General features: G+C 46.0%; 1 protein-coding gene across 1 annotated transcript in view; it reads right to left on the reverse strand.

Annotated features, from left to right (window-relative positions):
- JAZF1 (JAZF zinc finger 1) overlaps nt 1–21,326 on the reverse strand; it is a 178,423-nt gene extending 157,097 nt beyond the window's left edge. The window contains exon 1 of the mRNA XM_042471183.1: nt 21,005–21,326. Within this exon, the coding sequence (XP_042327117.1) occupies nt 21,005–21,119 (115 nt within the window). The 5' untranslated portion in view covers nt 21,120–21,326. The remainder of the gene's footprint in view (nt 1–21,004) is intronic.
- Between the last annotated feature and the right edge of the window lie 1,955 nt (nt 21,327–23,281).

A 23,281-nucleotide genomic window follows, 5' to 3' on the forward strand; every position in this document is an offset into this window, starting at 1 on the left:
ATGGCACCCTTTCCAGGGTGCAAACAGGAGCCGCTTTTTGTGGCTCCTTTTCGTGCACCCTGAAAGGCTGGATCGGGACTGTGGTGTGCAGTTGCTGCAGCCCCAATTCGGTGCGAAAAGGGGTGGCTGCAGGCCACCCCTTGGGGCAGTCTGTAGAGCCCCATAGTTTCCAGGGAGTTCATTTTGTTCTCTCATTAATCTGTCAAAGGGCCCGAACAGAAAGGCCAAAATAAAGCTGCTTCGGGTAACTTTGGAAGTGTGCTGTTTAAATGACACACGCATCCTAAGAGGCCAGAAGCTGCACCAAAGCTATGCTGCAGTCCTTAGGACTAGAGCATGGCTTTGGCATGGCTTCTGGCCTCTTAGGACGCATGCATCATTTAAACAGTATATTTCCCAAAGCAGCTTTATTTTGGCCTGTCTGTTTGGGCCCAAAGTTTCTCAAAACATGGCCAGTATCAGTACCAGTAATGAGAACCACTGGTCTAGGAGTTTAGGCACAGCATGTTTATGGTTCCTTCGTGTTGATTTGTGTGTTTGTTCACATCCATTTTCTTCCTACATCACATAGTCTTCCTTTGTTCTCTAGGGTCTCATATGCTCTCATACCTCTCTACCTGTCCTCCATGAAATATATGTGATAAGAGCCTCTTTAGGTGAGAAGCTTCAACTGTTCTGATACTATGCAGTATTCTTTCTTTTATTAGCTTTCTTCAAGAAGATGAACCTATGTTGATTATTCCTGAGTAAAACTAGTTTTATATACTTTACAAGGCAGGCATAGCAGCTGTTCAGACAGCCCTGAAGGAATGGCATGGAGCCGTTCCTGTTTCAGCCGGATCTGGGCCATGGCAACCACATGCCACAGCCCAGATCCGGCCTTTCCATGGCACAAAAAGGAGCCACAAAAAGCGGCCCCTTTTTGTGCCCTGGAAAAGGTGCCATAGCCGCGCTGCCGCAGCTTAGTGACACTCCTTCGGCGCTGGATCATATGGACGCAATGCTGGAACAGTGCCATGATGCCATGCGCTGTGTGGAGCAGCATGCGGCATCATGGCACCCTGGGGGCGGAGTCGGGCATGCGTCATGTGGACACAATGCCCCAACTCTGCCCCAAGGCCAGCCCAAAGTGCCAGTCTGTAAAGGGCCTAAATTTGGTTCTCCATCCTTCCACATCCCACTCATCTTCCTCCGTCTATTCCTATTTCTCTTAACTAAACTCATAATCTTTCTTCTCATTGCCTCCCTTTCTACCTATATCTCCTAGTCTTTCTCCTTCGCCCCCCCCCCCCCCCGCCCCCACTTGAAACCATGAAGGAAGTACATTGGATTTTCAGCATTTTATAAATGTCAGTCCATTAAATAAGGCTTGCTTTTGTATAAACATACACAGACAAGGATTGCCTTAGCTATGGTTAGTTTCTATTAACCTACTGGTCTACCATCCTCACTGTTGTCATTATGTAACCCTTTCCAAAATAATTTGTGATTATTAGAAACATTGTTATGATCATTATTTTGGGGATGAGGGAGGTTTCCAAAACTGTATTATACAAAAGAAAAAAGGAAATGTGGCCTATGAAGAGCGTTGGTTAATGGAATAAGCCATTAAAAACAGAGATTATTTAATAAAGTTTTTTGGGGGGTGGGGGGCTTGGAAAGTGTCTCTGCTGGAGTATATCTCCCAGGTGTTAAAATCAGTACTTGGGAAACTGTTGTAGCAGAATTGGAGAATGTTTCAGTTTTTTCCCCTTTGGAGATTACCACACTACACACGTATAGTGCTGCTATTCTACTTTTACTGCTCTGGCTGCCTCCTGTTGCATTCTGGGGTTCGCAGTTCTGTGAGGCCTAAGAGCTCTCTGTCTGAGAATTCTAAATGCCCCTCCCTAAACTATCAATCCCAGAATTCCACAGGAGGCAGTGACAACAGTAAAAGTGGGATAGCAGCACTATAAGAGTGCAGTGAAGTAATTTGTCGGCTAACTATGAATTCCTATGTGTTGTTTAAAACTAGTGCTTGCAAAATGTTTAAAAACACAGCTGGGGAAAATTGCTAGGTGGACTGTTCAATGCGGAGCTTGAAAAATTTAATTTCCCAACAGGGGGAAAAATTATTTGTTAGACTTTTTGTTTGAATGACATTCCCTGGGTAACAGCTGTTGATGCAATTAATTTCACCATGGGTCATCACTAGGATTCAGAGGGCCATGAAACCCAGGGATCTGGGATGATTCTGACCTGACAAACCTAGTAGCCTAATCTCTCAGCATCAATGAAGTATATAAAGAATCTATAGCAACAGGCATATGATGCTGGACCATAAGACCATACTGAAATTTGGAAGTGGAAACAGGTATATAGGATGGCAAATATAGATGAGTGGGGCAGATAATAGGGCAGAATCAAACTGTGTGACAACTCTCTTTGTGATGCCACCACACTTCCTTTATGTTGGTTTTTAAGAATTTAACATCTTAGCCCTGTATCTATTCTTCTGAAACTCTGGCGGGTTACGAAACCGCCCATTTGGGGGGGTTACCCACCCACTTTCCCCGGTGTATCGGGGCCTCAGCTGCCAGAACGCAGCGCATGCGAGGCCCCAATCGCCTGCTTTTCAGGTTGCGGGGAGAACGACAAAACGCCGCTTCTCCGCAGCCTGAAAAAGGGGTGTCCTTGGGGCTTCAAGCCCCAAGGACACCCCGCGGCGGCGGGGAGAAGGAGAAAGGGGCCGCTTGGCCCTTCTCCCTTGCTTCGCTGAGCGCAGCCGTCTGAAGGCTGTGCCAGCGACGCACAGAGCGGCCGCAAACCAGGAAGGAGCTCCAAAACGGAGCTCCTTCCTGGTCCGCGCAAAGGGCGCACTAGGCGCCCTGGCGCAGAGCATGACATCACGTCCGCGCCGCCCATATAGAGGCGGCACAGCCATGAGTCCTCATGGGGCGGCCGTCTGGAATGGCTGCCGTCATTTTTTACGCGCAGAGCGCGTATTTAGGGTATCCATCCTCACTCATAGTACAAGGATGCAAGAGGCTAACAAATTTAAAACAGTCTAAGTTGAAACAGTAAAAACATTAAAAAAATACAGAGCGGGATACAGACGCCAATTTGGGGCGGTCTGGCCCCGCCCCTTTCCCCTGGGTATCGGGCTTCAGTTGCTACACGGCAGCCGCTGAGGCCCGATCCCGCTTTTCGGGCTGCGGGGAAGCGGCAAACAGGCCGCTTCCCCCCAGCCAGAAAAGGGGTGTCCCTGGGGCTTCAAGCCCCAAGACACCCGCGGCGGCGGGGAGCAGAGAAAAGGGCCGCTTTGCCCCTTTCTCATTTAGTCCGCTGGGCGCAGCCTTCAGACGGCTGCCGCCCAGGGACTAAACCGGAAGGAGCTCCAAAACGGAGCTCCTTCCTGCTCTGTGTCCAGGGCGCACTAAGCGCCCTGGTGCGGAGCTACTACGTCATGGCCGCGCCGCCCCGTCTAGAGGCGGTGCGGCCATGACGTACTCACGGCGGCGGCCGTGCGGAAGGGCCGTCGCCGTTTAGTGCGTGTTCGCCATGCACTAGGGTTAGGGCGGTGCGGAAGCACCGCCCTTTCGTAACCCTAGTGCGTGGCGAACACGCACTAAACTGCCGGTCTGTAACCGGCCAGAGTTTAAAAAACAATTAAACAATTAAAAACATTTCATTATTAAAATTTAAAAACGTAAAACTCTTTAAAACAAAAACAAAATAGCACCCATATTAATCTGCGAAAGCCTGGCAGCATATAAACATTTTTATCTGCCGTCAAAAAGAAAGCAAAGATGGAGCCATCCTGGCCTCTCTAGGGAGGGAGTTCCAGAGCTTGGGAGCAGCCACTGAGAAGTGCCTCTCTCTTGTTCCCACCAAATGCGCCTGAGAGGGAGATAGGAATCTCAATACTCGGGGAGGGCGGGGCTTGTACAGGGAGATATAGTCCTCCAAATAGCCTGGATCCAAGCCATATATGGCTTTACAGGTCAAAACCAGCACTTTGAATTGTGCCCAGAAAAGGACTGGCAGCCAATAGAGCTGTTGCAACAAGGGAGTTGTATGCAGGTTAACAACCTGGCTGCAGCTAGTTGGGCCAGCTGAAGTTTCCTAAGTTTTCAAAGGCAACCCCACGTAGAGCACATTACAGTAATCCAGATGGGATGTAACCAAGGCATGTACCAGCTCTGACCTCTCCAGGAACAGGCACAGTTGGTGCACAAATTTTAGCTGTGCAAAAGCACTCCTGGTCACCACTGATACGTGGCCTTGTATGCTCAGTGCTGAATCCAGAAGTACCCCTAAACTACGAAACTTGAGTTTTCAAGGGGGAGCGTGACGCCAACTAACACAGGCTGAATCCCTATTCCCAGATCTGTCTTTCGACTGACCAAGAGCACCTTTGTCTTGTATGGATTAATTTGTTTGCCCTCATCCAGTCCACTACAGCGGCCAGACACCAGTTTAGGATAGAAACAACTTCCTTGGAATTAGATGGAAAGGAGCGACAGAGCTAGGTATCATCAACATACAGGTGACACCTTACTCCAAAACTCTGGACAACCTCTCCCAGCAGTTTCATGGAGACATTAAAAAGAATAGGGGACTGAGCCTGAGGGACCCCACAGGCCAATGGCAAAGGAGTCAAACAGGAACCACCCAGCACCACCTTCTGAGAGCACCCCTCCAGGAAAGAATGGAGCCACTGTAGAACAGTACCTCCAAGCCCCATCCCAGAGAGGTGATCCAGAAGGATACCATGGTTGATGGCATTGAAAGCCGGTGTAAGGTCCAGCAAAACCAACAGGGACACACGTAGGTCATCCACCAAGGCAACCATGGCTGTTTTTGTCCTATAACCGGGCCTAAAACCAGACTGATATGGATCTAGATAATCCGTCTCATCCAGGAACACCTGGAGTTGGGAAGCCACCATACACTCCAGCACATTGCCCGAAAATGGGAGATTGGAGATTGGCCGGTAATTATCTAGAACAGTAGGATCCTGGGAAGGTTTTTTCAAAAGAGGTCTTACCACAGCCTCCTTTAGGCATGTTGAGACTCTGCCTTGCTGTAACGAGGCATTAATCACAATGTGCCATTTTCATAAACGGTCCAAAAACCAGAGGGAGGGAATGAGGAACAAATACATCTCTCTGCCCCAAAATGTTGACTCCTCTTTCATATTAACTGATGTGTTTATCCAGGGGTAGGCAATCTTTTTGAGCCGGGGGCCAGGTTACTGTCCTTCAGACAACTGGGAGGCCGAAGTAAAAAAATAAATAATTAAATAATTTTTTAAAAAAACATTAAATATATAAATAAACCAGGACAAATGTAGGACAAAATTTTCAAATGGAAGACACTTTTTTTTAAAAAAAAAAATGGAGGACACGTGAAAAAATTTGCTGACTTTTTAAAAAATGTTAATATAAATGCATGTTTCTGAGGCTTCTATAGACAATTGCCCCCCAAAGGCCCCGGCGGCAATCGGCAGCAGGACCGGGGCTGGGGCCGGTCCCAAGGCCTCACCGGGCCGCATCCGGCCCGCGGGCCGCAGGTTGCCTACCCCTGTGTTTATCTCTCTGACTTTGAAACTTGTTACTAAAGCCATACTCTATGCCTTCTGTCATTTTCTGGACATTGACCCATCAGGTACTTATGAAAACACATGGGTACGTTATATTAATACATTCCAAGACCACTCTTGCACAAAAATCCCTACACCTTTTCATTTGATGATCTCATTTCCTCAGAAGACACACTTGCACATTTCTTCCAGTCTCCTAAAAATATCAATTTCTTAAAAAATATAAAATGAAAGGCACATAGAACCCCTCCCCCACAAAATTCTGCATCTATTTCACTGCAGTCTGACAGATATAATCCCCTCCATTATGCTAGAATTTCTTCCAATTCTGACTAATGGATGCAAAGTTGCATAAATTCTACAATATTAGAAGACTGTACCATATTACTAATTTCCAGTGATCGGTATTTGTTAGGCGATAATAATCTTCTGATTAATTTTTTTATATTCTCTTATTTTATTTTGTCTCTCAATTTCTTATTTTTAAAGACCCATAGTATCATAGGCCCGGTACAGACCGCCAAAAAAGGGCGGTCTCCCAGCGCCTGGTTTTGCTCCGTGGGGAAGCTGCAGCCTCCCCGTGGAGCAAAAAGAACCCGCAAAAAGCAGGTTCTTCCTGCGGCGCCATTATGACACCACAATGCGCCAATCGCACACTTGCGATATCATAATGGCGCTGCGACATGTGGACATCTGTACAGGGTGCCACCATTGTTACGCCCTTGTCACATGCTAGAGTTGAGGCACATGTGGGTGGAGCACCCTCGGCCAACCCCTAGCATGTGACAAGGGCGCCCAATAGGCCCATCTGTACCGGGCCATAGTTTCTAAGGTAGATATTACTTTTATGTTCATATGAAAACAGAGATCAGTTCAAACTATCATGGTTTCCTAGCAGCATCAAAATCTTGCAATGGAGTTTAAAGATTGGGCAAAATAAAAGACATATTCACAATAAATGTACAGAACAAAGTCCATAGTGTGTGCAGATGGAATGAGATGGAAGCTGCAATCAATTTACTAGTCACAGAAATTAAAGATAACATTCCTGGGGAGTGTATGTGTGTGCTTAGAATTGATTTGCTCTAAGTGCTGGTGAAAAATTCCTCACCTGGGCTTTAAGTCAATGCAACTGTACGGAGGGGGGGTGGTTTCCTTTATTTATATTCCTATACATCAGTGCAATTTTTATTTTATTTTATTTGTCCTTGGCAGCACATGCAGGGCACATATTTTAACTATTTTTATTTCTGAAAAAATCTGAGAACTAAACACAGGAATACAGCCATTGATAATACCTCCCACAGAATTCAAAAACTAACCTGCTACCATACATTTCCCAGATATTCAGCCTCTAAAATGCCTAGCATATTGTGTGTCTAAGGGTGAGGTTTGCTCCACAAAAATACACACCAGATTGAATTGAAAGAAAAAAGATGGCCACAATGTATTGATTACAGCCGCAAATGGGTTGGCAAATGCACAGGACTGGTCTTGGCATCAACTAACCCACCTATTGGTTAGTGAAACCAAATGGCCCAAGAGCCAGAAATGGAAGTGAGGCAGGAAGGGTTCACTCCAGGAGGTAGTGCCCCCCTGTATGACTCCCTGTCCACACAAAGGAGTGTGCCAGAATGCTCCTGCTCTCAACTAGCCATCTTATTTGCACTGACACCTCCCCCAGTCCCATAAGGGGACCCCTCGTGATGAGCTCTAAGCGGGCATTCAAGCCAATGTCCTGGCTGCTGACTCCATGCCAACTGCCCTCCAGGTTCTGACAAAGATGTGGAAAATATTACAGTGAAGAAAATGAAAACACAAAGCACAACCCCCACAAGGAACCAAAAGCCAAAGACAGGAGGAGGGCTGGTGTTTCCAGTAGGAACTGCCAATATAGTGAAAGGTCCAGAAACCATGCCTTATGGTTACCCAGTCTTAGGGAGCTGGGTATGCTTAGCCTAGAGAACCGAAGTTTAAGAGGTGATATGATAGCCCTGTTTAAATATCTGAAGGGGTGTCATATTTAAATATCTGAAGGGGTGTCTTTCCACCACCATCTGAATATGAAAATAATAAATTGTCAAGTCACTGTGCCATTTGAGACAGAAAATAAGAGGCTATGAAGTATTCTGTACATCCATGGAAATAAAATTAGTTATAGACACTGTGGCACAATGATAGGGAAAGTTTAAATTCCTTTCCGTACAGTGTGAACCTTAGCTAAGGTGATCTGATGAATTCTACCATGACTGGAGGAGAAAGGTCTCTATCTTTGATTGATTTTGGCCTATCTTGCAAATCTATAACTGGCAGGGACTGTGGAGAGAAAGAAGACTGCATCTGAGGAGCCCAGGATGTATTGGAAAGCATTTCTATGACATGGATTGTCCCACCTACATTTAAAAGAAGTGGTTGTACACTATTCCTAAAAAAAATCCTTTTGGACCTGCAAAATTCTTTTAACTATTGCTCAGTAGGTCATTTTTCTTTCTTTAGGCCTAGGTTTTAGAAAATACGGTGATGGCTCAGCTCTAAGCTTGGAGACATTTCAAATTGGTTTAAGGGTCATTTTTGGTCCCCTGCTGGGATACTGTCAGCACAGAGGAGTACAACTTTGTTCATTCCTGTTTAATCTCTTACCATGATAACTTGCACCAGCTCTGCAGGTTGGATGTAGGAGGCAAGGTGGCTCTGTTCAAGTTGATGGTGCATGAGGGGTACTGCAAGGGTACAACTTGTTTGCTGGATATTTCTGTTTAGCTTATATTGCACTTTATAAAATAATCATTTTGGGTCAAATAAAAGGCACCTGTTCCTGTCTGAGAAGCTAAACATGGCCCTGGTCAGTACTTCGGTGAGAGACAGCCAATGAATACCAGGCACTGTAAGGAGAGTACTGGCAAGACCACCTCTGAGTATTCCTTGCTTAAGAGTGGATAAAAAGAAAACCAACACAGTTGAGATGTGGTGTTGGAGAAGAATGCTGAGAATACAGCCAAAAAGAAAAACAAATGGATCAAGCCTGAACAATCCCTGCAAGCCAAGATGATTAAACTGGGGCAGTCGTACTTTGGCCACATCATGAGAAGGCATGACTCACTGTAAAAGACAATAATGCTAGGAAAGGTAGAAAGCAGTACAAAGAGAGGAAGACTGCACACCAGATGGATAGACACAACCAGGGAGGTCATGGGTCTGAATCTACAAGATCTAAGTGGAACAGTGGAGGATAAGGAGGCTTGGAGATGTCTCATACACAGGGTGGCCATGAGTCAAGGTCGACTCGAGGGCAACCAACAACAGCAATAAGAAAACCCATTGGGTTGCCATAAGTCAACAAGCCATTTAATTCTTGACTTAGGTCAAGAAACCAAAAAGGCAAAGGAGCTTCTTCTTTTTTCCCCCTTGGAAAAGAGAGAAGGAGGGAGCAAGAGAGAAAGATAAAGAAAAGAAAAGGCCAAGAATGGTCCACAAATGCACTTGATGAAGAATCAAGCAGCTCATGAATTCTACTGGGAGAATAGGCAGGAAATAAGGATTGACTTTTGGATGTCAATCTCAATCTCTGTATCAAATGGTTACTGGAAGGTCTTCCTTTCTCCTACCTATTAAGAACAAATAGGAAGAGTAACCCAATATATAGGATGTTCCTGCCTTCTCTGCTGGGAAATACACACACACACACAAGTTTGGTATACTACTCTGATATCTTGTACAGTCGGCCCTTCTTATACACAGATTTTTTATACACGGATTTAAGCATACACGGTTTGAAAATGTTCCAAAAAAGTATAAATTTACCTTGATGTTCCATTTTTTATTAGGGACACCATTTTGCTATGTCATTATACTTAATGGGACTTGAGCATACACGGATTTTGTTATACACGGGGGATCTTGGAACCAAACCCCAGCGTATAACAAGGATCCACTGTAATATTGGCTGGCCTATTTTTTTTTTTTTTCAAAAAAGGAATGGCTGAGGTCTGTTCAAACTTAACTGCAGAATTAATGTCGTTTGATACTCCTTTAGCTACTATGGTTCCATACTATGGAATTATGGGGTTTGTAGTTTTGTGAGATATTTAGCCTCTGTCAGAGAATCCTGGTGCCACAACAAACTATAAATCCCAGGATTCCACAGCATGGAGCCATGGCAGTTAAAGTGGTGTCAAACTGCGTTATTTCTACAGTGCGGATTCAGCCTAGGTGTTCCCTGTCCTGACCACTCCATGAATAGCTCTGATTCAGCTTGCTGGACATGCACGAATAAATGTTTTATTGTAATAAAAATTAAATCCTCACACTATATAACAGGCAAACAGATCCACAATACAATGCATTAAGCTCATATACAATATTATTGTCTATGCTTATGCTGCCCTTATGCTGCACATGGACAGTACAATCCTTGCTCCAATCCATGCTGGCTGTAGCCCTTAGAAATAGGCAGAGCCTGGTTGAACTGGCCTTATTCTGACATAGCCCTTGTAGGCCTGTTCAAATGCTCTGCTGGCTGAGATCAGATGCCAGAAAAGATGCAATGTGGGCAAAACAAGGGAGGAACTGAATTATGCCAGATCCAAACCCTAGGCAGTGGTTTAGAATCAACACAATTTCAACTGACCTGGGGCAACTCAGCTGATCCTTGGTCATTCTGGCCAATAAAGACCACACTTTCCAAGTCACTGCATTAAAATTAATAAAACTTTATTCACTTTAAGCTATAGGCTAATCATTTTTTTGTGGTTTTTTTGGGCTATGTGGCCACGTTCTAGAATTTTTTTTTCTTCCTGATGTTTGGCCAGCATATGTGGCTGGCATCTTCAGAGAATGCTTTGCCTGGAAAAAGTTGGGTGTATATATACTGTGTGAGCCTGGGAATGCAGGAGTGATTTGCATGTGTATTGATTTGTGTTGATGGTCAGCCTCAGGCTGGGAGGCTAATGCAAAAGAGGATTAATGTCTGCTAATTGGTAATCATTATCTGCTGGGAAAGCTCTGACTCCGAATTAATCCTCTTTCGCATTAGCCTCCCAGCCTGAGGCTGGCCATCAGCACAAAACAATACACATGCAAATCACTCCTGCATTCCCAGGCTCACACAGTATATATACACCCAACTTTTTCCAGGCAAAGCATTCTCTGAAGATGCCAGCCACAGATGCTGGCGAAACATCAGGAAGAAATTTTTTCCCCCCAGAACATGGCCACATAGCCCGAAAAACCCACAAAAAAACCATGGATGCTGGCCATGAAAGCCTTCAACTTCATATAGGTTAATCATTTGTATCAGGGTGTGATAACTATTGCCCTCCAGTGGTTTCTGGCCCACTACAGCTTCTATCACCTCTAGCAAGCAAATTCAATTGTGAGAGATTATAAGAGCTGCAGTCCCAAAAACATCTGCAGGGCCACCACTGCCCAACCAACTTATTTATTTTATTTGCTGCCTTTCTCCCAGAGTGAGACCCAAGGAACCTTCTAGAAACAGTTATTTGTTTGTTTGTTTGTTTATTTCATTTCATTTCTGTGCTGCCTTTCTTCCAGAAAGGGACCCAAGACGGCTCACAGATAATTTTAATTTAAAATCCCATAAAATTTAAAAACAAAATCACCCCATAAAAAACAAAATAATTTTAAAAACAGCCAAAATTTTAAAAGATAAATAAAACACCTCCAATAAAAAGCCCCTCTCCCTTTCTTGTTGTTGTGTGCCTTTAAGTTTTTTCTGACTTATGGTGACCCTAAGGTGAACCTATCATGGGGATTATTATTATTATCATCATCATTATATTAAGAGTTTAGTTGACCTTGATGGGAGAAAAAAGAAGAAGCAGGCACAGGTCAATCATTTCTAGGCCCAGACGCAGATGAAAGGTCATCCATCCATCCCAACTGCCACTGCTCAGGCCGTGAAGGAAGAGAAGAACCATCAGTATCTGCTTGACTTAGGGCCTGAACAGACAGGCCAAAATAAAGCTGCTTGAGGAAACATCTCCTCCCATACAATCCTTCCCACGCACTCAGGTCCTCTGGGAGGAACCTACTCCAGCCAAAGAAAACCAGGCTGGTGGTGACTTCCCAAAGGACCTTTTCAGCTGCCACTCCTAAAATATGGAATGATCTGCTTGAAGAGATCTGCCAAGTTACATCTTTGGAGGCGTTTAAAAAGGCGACAAAGACGGATCTCTTCTGTTGGGCCTTTCCAGACTAATCTCCAGCTGAATTAACCAAATTGATCCATTCACTCTCTCACCACCTCTCCTGATGGTCTCTTGGAATAATTCAACCTGTGTCGATCCTTAGTTACAAAATTTGTAACTAAATACACTGTATTGGGGATATTGTATTGTATCTTGATGTTTATGTGCAATTTTAGCAGAAGGAAGGAGGGTTAAGTGGATTAGGAAAATTTTAATATTGTCTGTATATCTGTTTTACTGGAAGGGAGAGGCGGTATATTATTATTATTATTATTATTATTATTATTATTATTATATACTGGGCAAGACTTGTTCAGAGGTTTGTCACTGTCTTCCCCTGAGGCTGAGAGAGTGTGACTTGCCCACGGTCACCCAGTGGATTTCATGACCAAGTGAGGAATCGAACCCTGGTTTCCATAGTCTGATGCTCAGAACACTATGCCACAATGGCTCCCCAAAAGCCCCCCTACTTATACGTTAAAAGCCTGCTTAGACAGAAATGTCTTTGCCTGATGGGGAAAGGAAAGGAAGAGGGCCAACCTAGTCTCCCATGAAAAGGGTCTTTCTTGTGTCCTCACCAAGCCAGCCTGTAATGGTGGTGGGACTGAGAAAAAAATGTTCCTTTGAAGATTAAGAGCTCTGGCATGTTTGTATTAGGAGAAACAGACTTTCAGATTGTCTGGATCCAAGCCATATAGTGCTTTATAGGTCATGACCAGTACTTTGAATTGTGCCCAAAAATGGGCCAGTAGCCAGTGAAGCTGTTTTAACAAGAGAGTTATATACTCCATGTAAATTACAGGGGAAATACAGCACAGAATAAGTGAAGAGGTAGTACAGGAATACCTGATTAATCTAAATGAATTCAAGTCTGTAGGACCAGATGAGCTACATCCAAAGGTAGAAGTAATCTCAGAGCCACTGGCAATAATCTTTGAGAATCCCTAGAAAACAGGAACAGTCCCAGTGGACTAGAGATGAGTAAATGTTGACCCCCATCTTCAAAAAGGAGGGGAAAGAACCCAAACAACTACTGGCCTGTTAGCCTGACATCAGTACCAGGAAAGATTCTAGAGCAGCTCATTAAACAGAGTCTGTAAGCATTTGGAAAGTAATGCCATAATCACAAAAAGTAAACATGGGTTTCTCAACAATAAGTCATGCCAGTCTAATCTTATCTTCTTTTTTGATAAAATTAACATCTTGATAGATTAAGGGAATGCTGTGGATGTAGCATATCTTGATTTCAGTACGGCCTTCGACAAGGTCCCCCATGATATTTCTGCAAACAAGCTAGTGAAAGGAGGCTAGATAATGCAACTGTTAGGTGAATTTGTAATTGGTTGACTGGCTGAACCCAAATGGTGCTCAACAATGGCTCCTCTTCATCCTGGAGCAAAGTCGGGTACCACAGGGTTCTGTCCTGGGCCCAGTGCTATTCAACATCTTTATCAATGACCTGAATGAAGGAATATAGGACATACTTATCAAATTTGCAGATGACACCAAATTAAGCGGAGTAGCTAATACCCCAGAGGACAGGATCAAAATTCAAAATGACCTGAAGAGATTAGAAAATTTGGCCAAAACAAACAAAATGAATTTTAACACAGAGACATGAAAGGTACTACATACACTTGGGAGAAAAAATGAAATGCATAGATATAGAAAGAGGGACACCTGGCTTGACAACAGTATATGTGAAAGGGATCTAGGAATCTTAGTAGACCAGAAGTTGGAATCTGATCTTTGATCTAGACACTATACTTCTATTGATGCAGCCTAGCACTGTATTGACTTTTTTAGCTGCTGCATCACACTGCTGATTCCTGTTCATCAGCAGTGTGATGCAGCAGCTAAAAAAGTCAATACGATGCTAGGCTGCATCAATAGAAGTATAATGTCTATAATAAAAGTACCATTCCATTCCACTTTGGTCAGGCCTCACCTGGAATACTGTGTCCAATTGTAGGCACCGCAATTCAAAAAGCATGTTGAGAAGCCGAAGTGTGTCCAGAAAAAGGCAACCAATATAGTGAAAGGTCTGGGAACCATGTCCTATGAGGAGAGGCTTAGGGAGCTGGGTATGTTTAGCCTGGAGAACAGAAGGTTAAGAGGTGATATGATAGCCCTGTTTAAGTATTTGAAGGGGTGTCATGCTGAGGATGGAGCAAGCTTGTTTTATGCTGCTCCAGAGACTAGGACACAGAACAATGGAAGCTACAGGAAAAGATTCCACCTACACATTAGGAGGAGGAGCTTTCTGACAGTATGAGCTGTTTGACAGTGGAGCACACACCCTTGGAGAGTCATGGAGTCTCCTTCTTTGGATGTTTTTAAACAGAGATTGGATGGCCAAATCTCAAGGGTGCTTTGATTATGTATTCCTGCATGGCAGGGGCTGGACTGGATGGCCCTTGAGGTCTCTTCCAGCTCTATGGTTCAATGATTCTATACTACAGAACAGCAGTCACAAACCAAAAAATTGAGATGTTTTGAACTACAGTTCCTGACCACTCTAGCTGGGACTGATCAGAGCTGAGGTCCAAAACATGTTGTGGTCATCGGGACAGAGAAGGCTCTGGTACAGCCTGGATAAAGCAGGCCTAACACTGTCACTACAACTACCACAACTACTAGTAGCATAACTAAGCTTATTTATATCCCACACTTTACCCAGTCATGGGACTCCAGGTGGCTTACAAAATTTAAAACAAATGCAGATAAAAGCTCACTTCACTAAAAACATACAAAAGTTAAAATATAAACTATCAATAAAATTAAAACAAGCAACCATTTCAGACAATACAAAACATTACCAAAAGTAGGTTTCTTGTGGTCCCGCACCCCCAAAAGTAAAAACAAAAAAGTATTTTCTTATTACTGGAAGAACACCAACCTAGGAAAAGATTTTCAGAGCCTAGGAGCAGTCACTGAGAAGACCCTCCCTCATGTTCCCACTTGTCAGGATGGTGGGATGAAGGGTGTCCCCTAAAGCTTTCAAAACCCAGACAGGCTCATATGGTGGAATACAGTCAATTAGATAATCTGAACCCAACCTATACACAGCTTTATAGGCCAAAACAAGCACTTTGTGTCTTGAACACAACAGCAGCCAGTAGAGCTGTTCTAACAGGAAGTTACATGCTCATGAGCCAATGCAGTTTGACACCACTTTAAACTGCTATGGCTCAATGCTTTGGAATTCTGGGATTTGTAGTGTTGTGAAATATTCAGTCTCTGTCAGAGAGCTCTGGTACATCAACAAACTACAAATCTCAGGGTTTCACAGGATGGAGTCATGGCAGTTAAAGCAGACTCAAACTGCATTATTTCTGCAGTGCAGATGAGGCCATCGTTGGTAGCTTTTTCAACCAGCTAAAGTTTCCAAAGTCTTCAAAGACAAGCCCAGGTATCCCGTATTACAGTAATCCACATAGGATGTAACTAAAGCATATGTTACCATAGCCAGATCAGAAATCTCTAGGAATAGGTGCAGCTGGTGTACAAGCCTTAACTGTGCAAATGCATTCCTAGCTACTGCTGAGACCTCAGCTTCCAGGATTATATCCCAGCTGCACATCTCTGTCTTCAGGGAGAACCGTAACACCACCCAGCACATGATGAATCCTATTCCTTGATCTGTCTCTCACATGACCAGGAGCACCTGTTTTGTCTCCATTAAGTTTCAATTTGTGTGCTCTTAACAGAGTTGGGTAGCATCTGCATACTGTTGGCAGTAGAAGTGTTTATGGGGCCACCTGAAATGGGTCCTTTCATCTACACCTTCACATAAGAGTGTTGCCAGACTGGAGCTTATCCCTTTGTTTGCACTGGTATTGGCAAATGATGTTATTGCTTCTACTCCCTGCTACAACCAATATCCTTGGGTTTTGTTTCTTTTCTTTTTCTTTTAAGGCCCTGTTCCAATCAGGTAAGAAGGAACCAAAGCAGCGGCTGTCATCATATCATTCCTTAGTTTCCTTCTTGCCCTAATGCAGTAGTGGCAGGGAACAGCAGGAGGAAGCAAGAAGCTCTGGGCCCACTGTTGCTTCCATTTCACAGGGCCCAAGCAAAAGAACAGGCAAGCAAGCATCCATGGCTCCTATTCCTCCTCATTGCCCTGGCCTGACAGGTATGGACACCACAAAAGCCACTGGAGATGATCAGCAGCTGTTTCAGGACAGATGATGGCTTCTGGCTATGGTGGCCTCCTTGCTGGGATGAAGACTGGTGGTGACCCTTGACCCCCAGCTCTGAATATTGTCAACTCTGAAATAAAAAGATGAAAATCTCAAAATGTGGGGAATTACTAAAAATTCTACTCTTATGCACTCCTTAGCTGTTTTAAGGAAAATCCTTCAAAGTCTATTGGACTTCTTGATGAGTCATTCTGGCTTACAGAATATTCTGCTTGTGTATATCCTGTTCACTTCATGTTTGAGGGTGAGTTTTTTATTTAAATGTGTACATCAAGCAGTGGCGTCACTATGGCGGTTGCGAGGGAGTGAGGACCACATCATGTGACACCCTAAGCGGGGGGGGGGTGTGACTCCTCAAACATCTGCTTTGGGGTAGAAACAGGCTGTGACATTTGCCTGTGTCCCATTAAAATGCTGAAGAGATGGTGTGAGTGGGGCAAGGCTCAGTGGGAAGAGAAAGGAGAGCCCCATGTTTTTTATAAAAAGAATTCAAATTTCAAATTTTCATTTATTTATTTTTTAAAATTAATTTTTTCATTTAAAATATTTTAATTTTTTTTAAAAATTCTTTTAAAATGTCACCTTTTACCAAATTTTCACCCTAACCACATGAAACCATCTCTTTGTAAACATATTTATTCTGTGTGTTGGTTGTTGTTGAGTGCTTTCAAGTCCTTTCTGACTTATGACGACCTATCATGGAGCTCTTTTGGGAAGGTTTCTTCAGGGGGGTTTGCCACTGCCATCCTCTGAATTCTGTGTGTAGGATCTTGTAATTTAAAGGTCTAATTTTAATTTTGCTAGTTGTCTTATGTCACAACTGTTACTATGCCATCCAGAGATTTATGAATTATGATTTATGAGTAACACTAGTACAAAAAACATCACTAAGGATTCTGTATGGTCTGCAATAGGAGGTCACTGTGGGAGGGTGACACCATGAGTTACCACACCATGTGACGCCAAGCCTAGGGATACCATAGACATCAAGGATGAATGTCTAGTCTACACAAGGCCTTTCCACTTCATTCTCCTCTTCTGTCCACTCTCCCCTCAATTTGGGCCTCTCTCCCAAGAGTCATAAAATAGAACAGCATGTCCACTCTGCCATTACAGAACAGCATGACGTGCCACTTAGTTACTTTTTTACCGAATTACCTCTGTTAAATCTAGATATTCACGCAAGGCAGGGCAAGTGCTTTTTGGGGGGATAATTATACTTTTATTTTTGCAAACTCTATTTCACAGCAGCTGTATCACTTAGAAAACAGGCTTGCATACATAGATTAAGTACAGCATCAGGGCAAAGGAAATATCCAGAAGTGCCAACATCCATCCCAGGTATACAGTCCACTGTGCCCAGGGTCAGTAAAATGAGCTTTGGTCTGATAGTTGATTTCCCAGAGCTTGGAAGTGTTATTTCGGAACATATCTCCCAGAATCCCCACCAAACATGCTTACTATCTGGGTGATCCCATTAACCCATTGTGAATGGTGAATTCTGGGAGTTGTAATCCAAAACATGACTTTTCTGAGTTCTGTTTCTAGGATACCAGTGTAGTTTATTACTTCCAAGCCAAATTGAAAGCTTTCCCCAATGAGTATATTTAGGAATGATTCTTGCTCTAAGTAAACCGCTTTCCGCTTTTCTTTCATTTTCCTGCTGGCATTTGCTTCCCAGTTCTTTTTTTGTGGGATAGCCTTGTTGTGTGCCTTGAAGTCATTTCCAATTTATAGCAATCCTAAAAGTGAAACTATTCTGGGATTTTCTTTGCACGTTTCTTCAGAGGGGGTTGCCACTGCCATCCTCTGAGGCTGAGAGTATGTGACTTGCTCAAGGTCTCACAGTCGGTTTTTATGGCCAAGCTGGGATTCAAACCCTTGGTCTCCCAGTCCTAGTATAATGCTCAAACCATTACTCCATACTGGCCTAGTAAGATGGCCTATTGAACATTATTAGCAGATATGAGATACCAATGCATTCTTAGAAATGCAAAAGTCAACACCTTGGAGAGAAGGTGGCAGTATACTGATTTTCTATCATCATCATCATCATCATCATCATCATCATCATCATCATCATCATCATCATCATCATCTCTCTTGCTTCCTGCATGTTTCAGTAACTGTGGTACCTGCAGAGACCCAGCATAGCACAGTGGTTTAAGCACTGCACTATGACTCGGGAGACCAGAGTTCGATTCCCACCTCACAGGGACGTAGCCAAGGGGGGAGGGGTCCTTGGGGTCCGGACCCCCCCCTTCCATTAGATAAAATGAATGGTGTGTGCTGCTGCACCCAAACCCCATTACAGTATAATGGCGGCACTTAGTCTGGACCACCCTTCCCAAAATCCTGGCTACGTCCCTGCACCTTGACCATGAAACCCACTGGGGGACCTAGGGCAAGTCACTTCAGGGGAAGGCAATGGCAACCCCCCTCTGAACAAATCTGGCCAAGAAAACCCCATGATAGGGTCTCCTTAGGGTTGCAGTAGGTCAGAAACAACCTGAAGGCCCACAACAACAAGTGGCACTTTCCCCCCTCCCTCTCATGCCTAATACTGGGCACAGCCAGGTTAGAGGCAGGGCAAGCAGATGTCGCCCTTTTCCAGGACCTGTCCTCCATTTCCATCTTCTGCTGAGGAGGAATTCCAAAATGTCCCAAGCAGGACTAAGAAGCATGAACTGATATTTCTCTGGGTATTTTCAGCTGTTATTTGGGTATGTCCTTCCTTTTTCTTGAAGATCCTCCATTTTGAGCAGGACCAAGAAACATGAATTTTACATTTCTATGAATGTTTGCAGCTTTTCTTTGGAGACATCCTCCCTTTATTCTTGAATGTCTTCCATTTTGAGAAAGACCAAGAAGCATGAATTTTACATTCCTTAGTGTTTTTGCAGCTTTTCCTTGGTCATGTTCTCCCCTTTTTCTTGAATGTCTTCCATTATGTGCAAAACTAAGAAGCCTGATTTTTTACATTTCCATGACTGTTTCTAGCTTTTCTTTGGTCACATCCTCCCTTTTTTTCTTGAACGTCCTCCATTTTGAGCAAGACCTAAGAAATATGCAGTTTACATTTCTATGAGTGTTTTTGCAACTTTTCTTTGGTCACATCCTCTCATTTTTTTTCTTGAACGTCCTCCATTTTGTGCTAGGCCCAAGAAGCATGGATTTTACATTCCTCTGAGCTTTTCTTTGGTCACGTACTCCCATTTTTCTTGAAGGTCCTCCATTTTGAGCAGGACCCAAGAAGCATGAATTTTACAATCCAGTGAGTATTTCTGCAGCTTTTCTTTGGTCGTGCCCTCCCTTTTCTGGAAGGTCCTCCAATTTGAGCAAGGCCCAAGAAGCATGAATTTTACATTCCTCTGAGCTTTTCTTTGGACACGTCCTCCTTTTTTTCCTTGAAGGTCCTCCATTTTGACAGACACAGAGAGAGGGTGTCCATCACAGTCCTCTAGGACTTGTTATTGAAAGTACTTACTTGACCTCTCTCCCACTCTTTCCAGGCAAGACTGGCTGAGGAAGGAAGGAAAGAAGGAGAGCCTACAGGTGAGGAGGAGGAGGAGGGCCACACCCCAAGAGTGGCCTCACTTTCCCCAGCCTTCGGGGAGGCCCACCAGACCTCAGCTGCCAATGGCAACAGCTGGGAACCAGGCGAGGCGGTGCTACTCCGGAGCTTCCTCCCTCCCCAAACCCACCCACCCATTACCATTAACCCCCCCCCCCCCTCCCTGCCCCGGGACTCCGCCCCCCCCCCCCCCCCTTTCCCCCCCACCCCCAAATCTTTTGGCCCCCCCCCCCCCAACCTCCAAAGGAGACACAAGCCTTCCCTCCCCTTGCAAACTAAGCCTTGGGCCAGAGCAAAGGGGGAAGCCCAAAATGCCAGAGTGGGCACACCCCACTCCAGCCCCTCTGCTCCACGCCTAGCAACAGCGCTGACAGGACGCAGCAGCAGCAGCCGAGAGGAAGAGGAGGAGGAGGAAGCAGAATGGCCGCCTCCACGTCGCCTTCGCCCTCTCCCTCCCCGCAGCCCTGACAGCCAGAGCCCGGGCGGAAGCAGCAGCAGAGGCAGCAGCAGCAGCAGCAGCAGACATGCTGGACTCCGAGCCATCCTCCTCCTCCCTCTTCCTCGTGGTGGCCGCCCAGGAGCTGCCCCACGCCCCCTCCTCCTCCTCCTCCTCCTCCTCCTCCAGGCAGCAACACCGCAGCCCCCTTCAAGGCCACTCGACACAGGGAGACCCCCACCCCCTCCTCAAGACCCCCCCACGTCTCTCCTTCCCCCTCCAGACCCCCCAGCCCCCCAGCCCTCAAGAGCCCTGGAGGCCGCCCCACAATCTCTCCTTGCCCCCCAGACCCCTCAGGGCCGCCCCTGAGTGGGCGACTCCCCGCAGCCCCACGCCCCTCTTTCCCCTCAAGACGAGCCCTGGAGGCCGCCCCACATCTCCCCTTGACCCTCAAAACCCCTCAAGGCCGCCCCACGTCTCTCTTGACCCCTCAGGGCCACCCCATATGTCTCCTCGCCTCCAAGACCCCTGAGGGCCGCCCCACATCTCTCCTTGCCCCCCCCAGACCCCTCAAGGCTGCCCCAGAGCCGGCGACTCCCCGCAGCCCCCTTCCCCCTCTAGACCCTTCAAGGCCACCCTACAGAGGGCGACCCCCTTAGAGACCCCCGAGGGCCGCCCCACTCTGGGATTCTCCCTTCAGCCCCACACGCCCCTCTCCCCCCGAGGCCACCCCACAGTCCGACCGCGATCGCCGGGAGCCCCCGCCTCCCCTCCTCCGCCCTCAAGGCCGCCCCAGAGCCGGCTACTCCCCGTCCAGCCCCACGCCCCTCTCCCCCAGGAGACTCCCCCCCCAAGGCCACCTTACAGAGGGCGACTCCCCAGAGCCTGGCAGCCCCCCTTTTCCAGGAGCCCTCCAGGGCCGGCCATCCTCCCTCCCAGCCAAAGGAAGGGGGCTGGGGTCTCTTGCCGCCCCCCATCCCTCCCTGCCTGCCTGCCTACCGATGTGGTTGTCCTCGATGTGCTCGATGAGCTCGGCCAAGGTGGGAAAGTGGAGCCCGCAGCCCCCGAAGCGGCAGGTATTGGAGAAGAAGGAGGCGGCGGCGATGCCTGTCATGGTCTTGGCTGCATGGAGGAGCAGAGCAGAGCCCGGCCCAGCCCCGGCCCGCCCCACCGACAGGGCCGCCACTGCCACCGGCGGCGGGAAGCAGGAGGAGGAGGAGGCAGAGGCAGCAGCAGCAGCAGGCGATGGACAGCCAGCCAGTTGGGGGGCTGGGAAGAGGAGGAGGCAGTGGCTGCAGCGTCGGAGGGGAGGGCCAGGCAAGCGAAGCAGGCGGGCTTCTGGGTGGCTGAGGGGGGGGGGGGGACCAGGCAGCAGCAGCAGCAGCAGCAGCAGCTGGGAAGAGGAGGGACCAGAGCAGCCGCCGCCGCCGCCGCACTGGAACAGCTGGGCAACCCCTGCCCGCCTCCTGGCCCGCCTCCTCCTCCTCCTCCTCCTCTTTGGAGACCCAGGCCACGCTGGACCCAGGCATCGCAGGGAGGCCGGGCCCAGGTTGGAGGGTGCAGAGGAGGCTCTAGAGGGAGGAAGAGATGTAATCCTTGGAGAGGTCTCTCCTTCTTCTTCTCCCATCCCTTCCCCGACTTCAGAGGGGGCTCTTCTCTTGCGCACCCGCTTCCAAACTTTTTCTCTTTAGATACTAATTCGAGAGATCTTGGAGCACCTTTTGAGACTTTAGATACTTAGAAGTCTTGAAGCACCCTTTAGGACTCGCTGGAAGGAAGAAATCGGCCTTTCCCAGACTTCAGGCTACTTCCTCAGATGCAAGGAAGTAGGATGAAGTCTATGAAAACTCATGCTGCCAACTTCTTTATTTCAGTTAAGTCTCAAAGATGCTACAAGATCCTGCTTTATTATCATTAGTATCATTATCATTATATCCATCTGAGGAAGTAGACTGAAGTCTATGAAAGTTCATGCTGCCAACTTCTTTATCTCAGTTAAGTTTCAAAGGTGCTACAAGATCCTTCTATATTATCATTACTATTATCATTATCATTATATCCAACTGAGGAAGTAGACTGAAGTCAAAGGTGTTACAAAATCCCTCTACATCATCATCATCATCATCATCATCATCATCATCATCATCATCATTATATTCAACTGCATCTGAGGAAGTAGACTGAAGTCTACAAAAGCTCATGCTGCCAATTTTTTTCCCTTTCAGTTAGTCTCAAAGGTGCTACAAGACCTCTCCACACACTGATCCTACAGACTAACACTAACTAATCTTTGAATTCATTTTAGAGTTAATCATAGAGTTGGAAGAGACCCCAAGGGCCATCCAGTCCAACCCTATTCTGGAATGCAGGAACCCACAATCAAAGCACCCCATTTGAACATGTTTGTTTTATAAGAACTTCAGAGGTCATGCCCCACATGCCCTAATCATCTAAAATATTATGGGGTGGTGACAGGGGACAAGGAATTAACATTGTGAACTCCCATTTTCCTTCGTTGCCACATCACTATTATGTTTACCAATGAACAGAACATAGTAAGGATATAAACACACTATACTTCCTAAATCATAGAATCATAGAGTTGGAAGAGATCCCAAGGGCCATCCAGTTCAACCCTATCCTGTCATGCAGGAACTCACAATCAAAGCATCCCTGACAGATGGCCATCCAGCGTCTGTTTAAAGGCCTCCAAAGAAGGAGACTCCACCACTTTCCAAAGGAGTATGTTCCACTGTCAAACAGCCCTTACTGTCAGGAAGTTCCTCCTAATATTGAGGTGGAATCTCTTTCCCTGTAGCTTGCATCCATTTTTCTGTGTTCTAGTTTCTGGAGCAACAGAAAACAAGCTTGCTTCATCCTCAGTGTGACTCCGCTCAAGGGCCATCCAATCCAACCCCATACTGTCATGCAGGAACTCCCAATCAAAGCACACACACACCGCGAGATGGCCATGCAGCCACTGTTTAAAAGAAGGAGACTCCACTCTCTGAGGCATTGTCTTCCACCGTGGAACACTTCTGGAAGTTCTTCCTAATGTTGAGGTGTAATCTAAGTTTCCAACTTATGGCGACCCTGTCATGTGGTTTTCTGGGCAGGCTTCTTAAGAGAGGGGTTTGCCAATGCTATCCTCTGAGGCTGAGAGAGTGTGACCTGCCCAGGGTCACCCAGTGATTTTTTATTTGAACCCTTGTCTCCAGAGTGTCTCTCTCTCTTAAATCTGAAAGTGTAATCAGTCAGAAACCAATCTGCTGCCAC

The sequence above is a fragment of the Sceloporus undulatus genome, chromosome 6 (genome assembly GCF_019175285.1).
Source record: "Sceloporus undulatus isolate JIND9_A2432 ecotype Alabama chromosome 6, SceUnd_v1.1, whole genome shotgun sequence".
NCBI classification, from domain to species: domain Eukaryota; kingdom Metazoa; phylum Chordata; class Lepidosauria; order Squamata; family Phrynosomatidae; genus Sceloporus; species Sceloporus undulatus.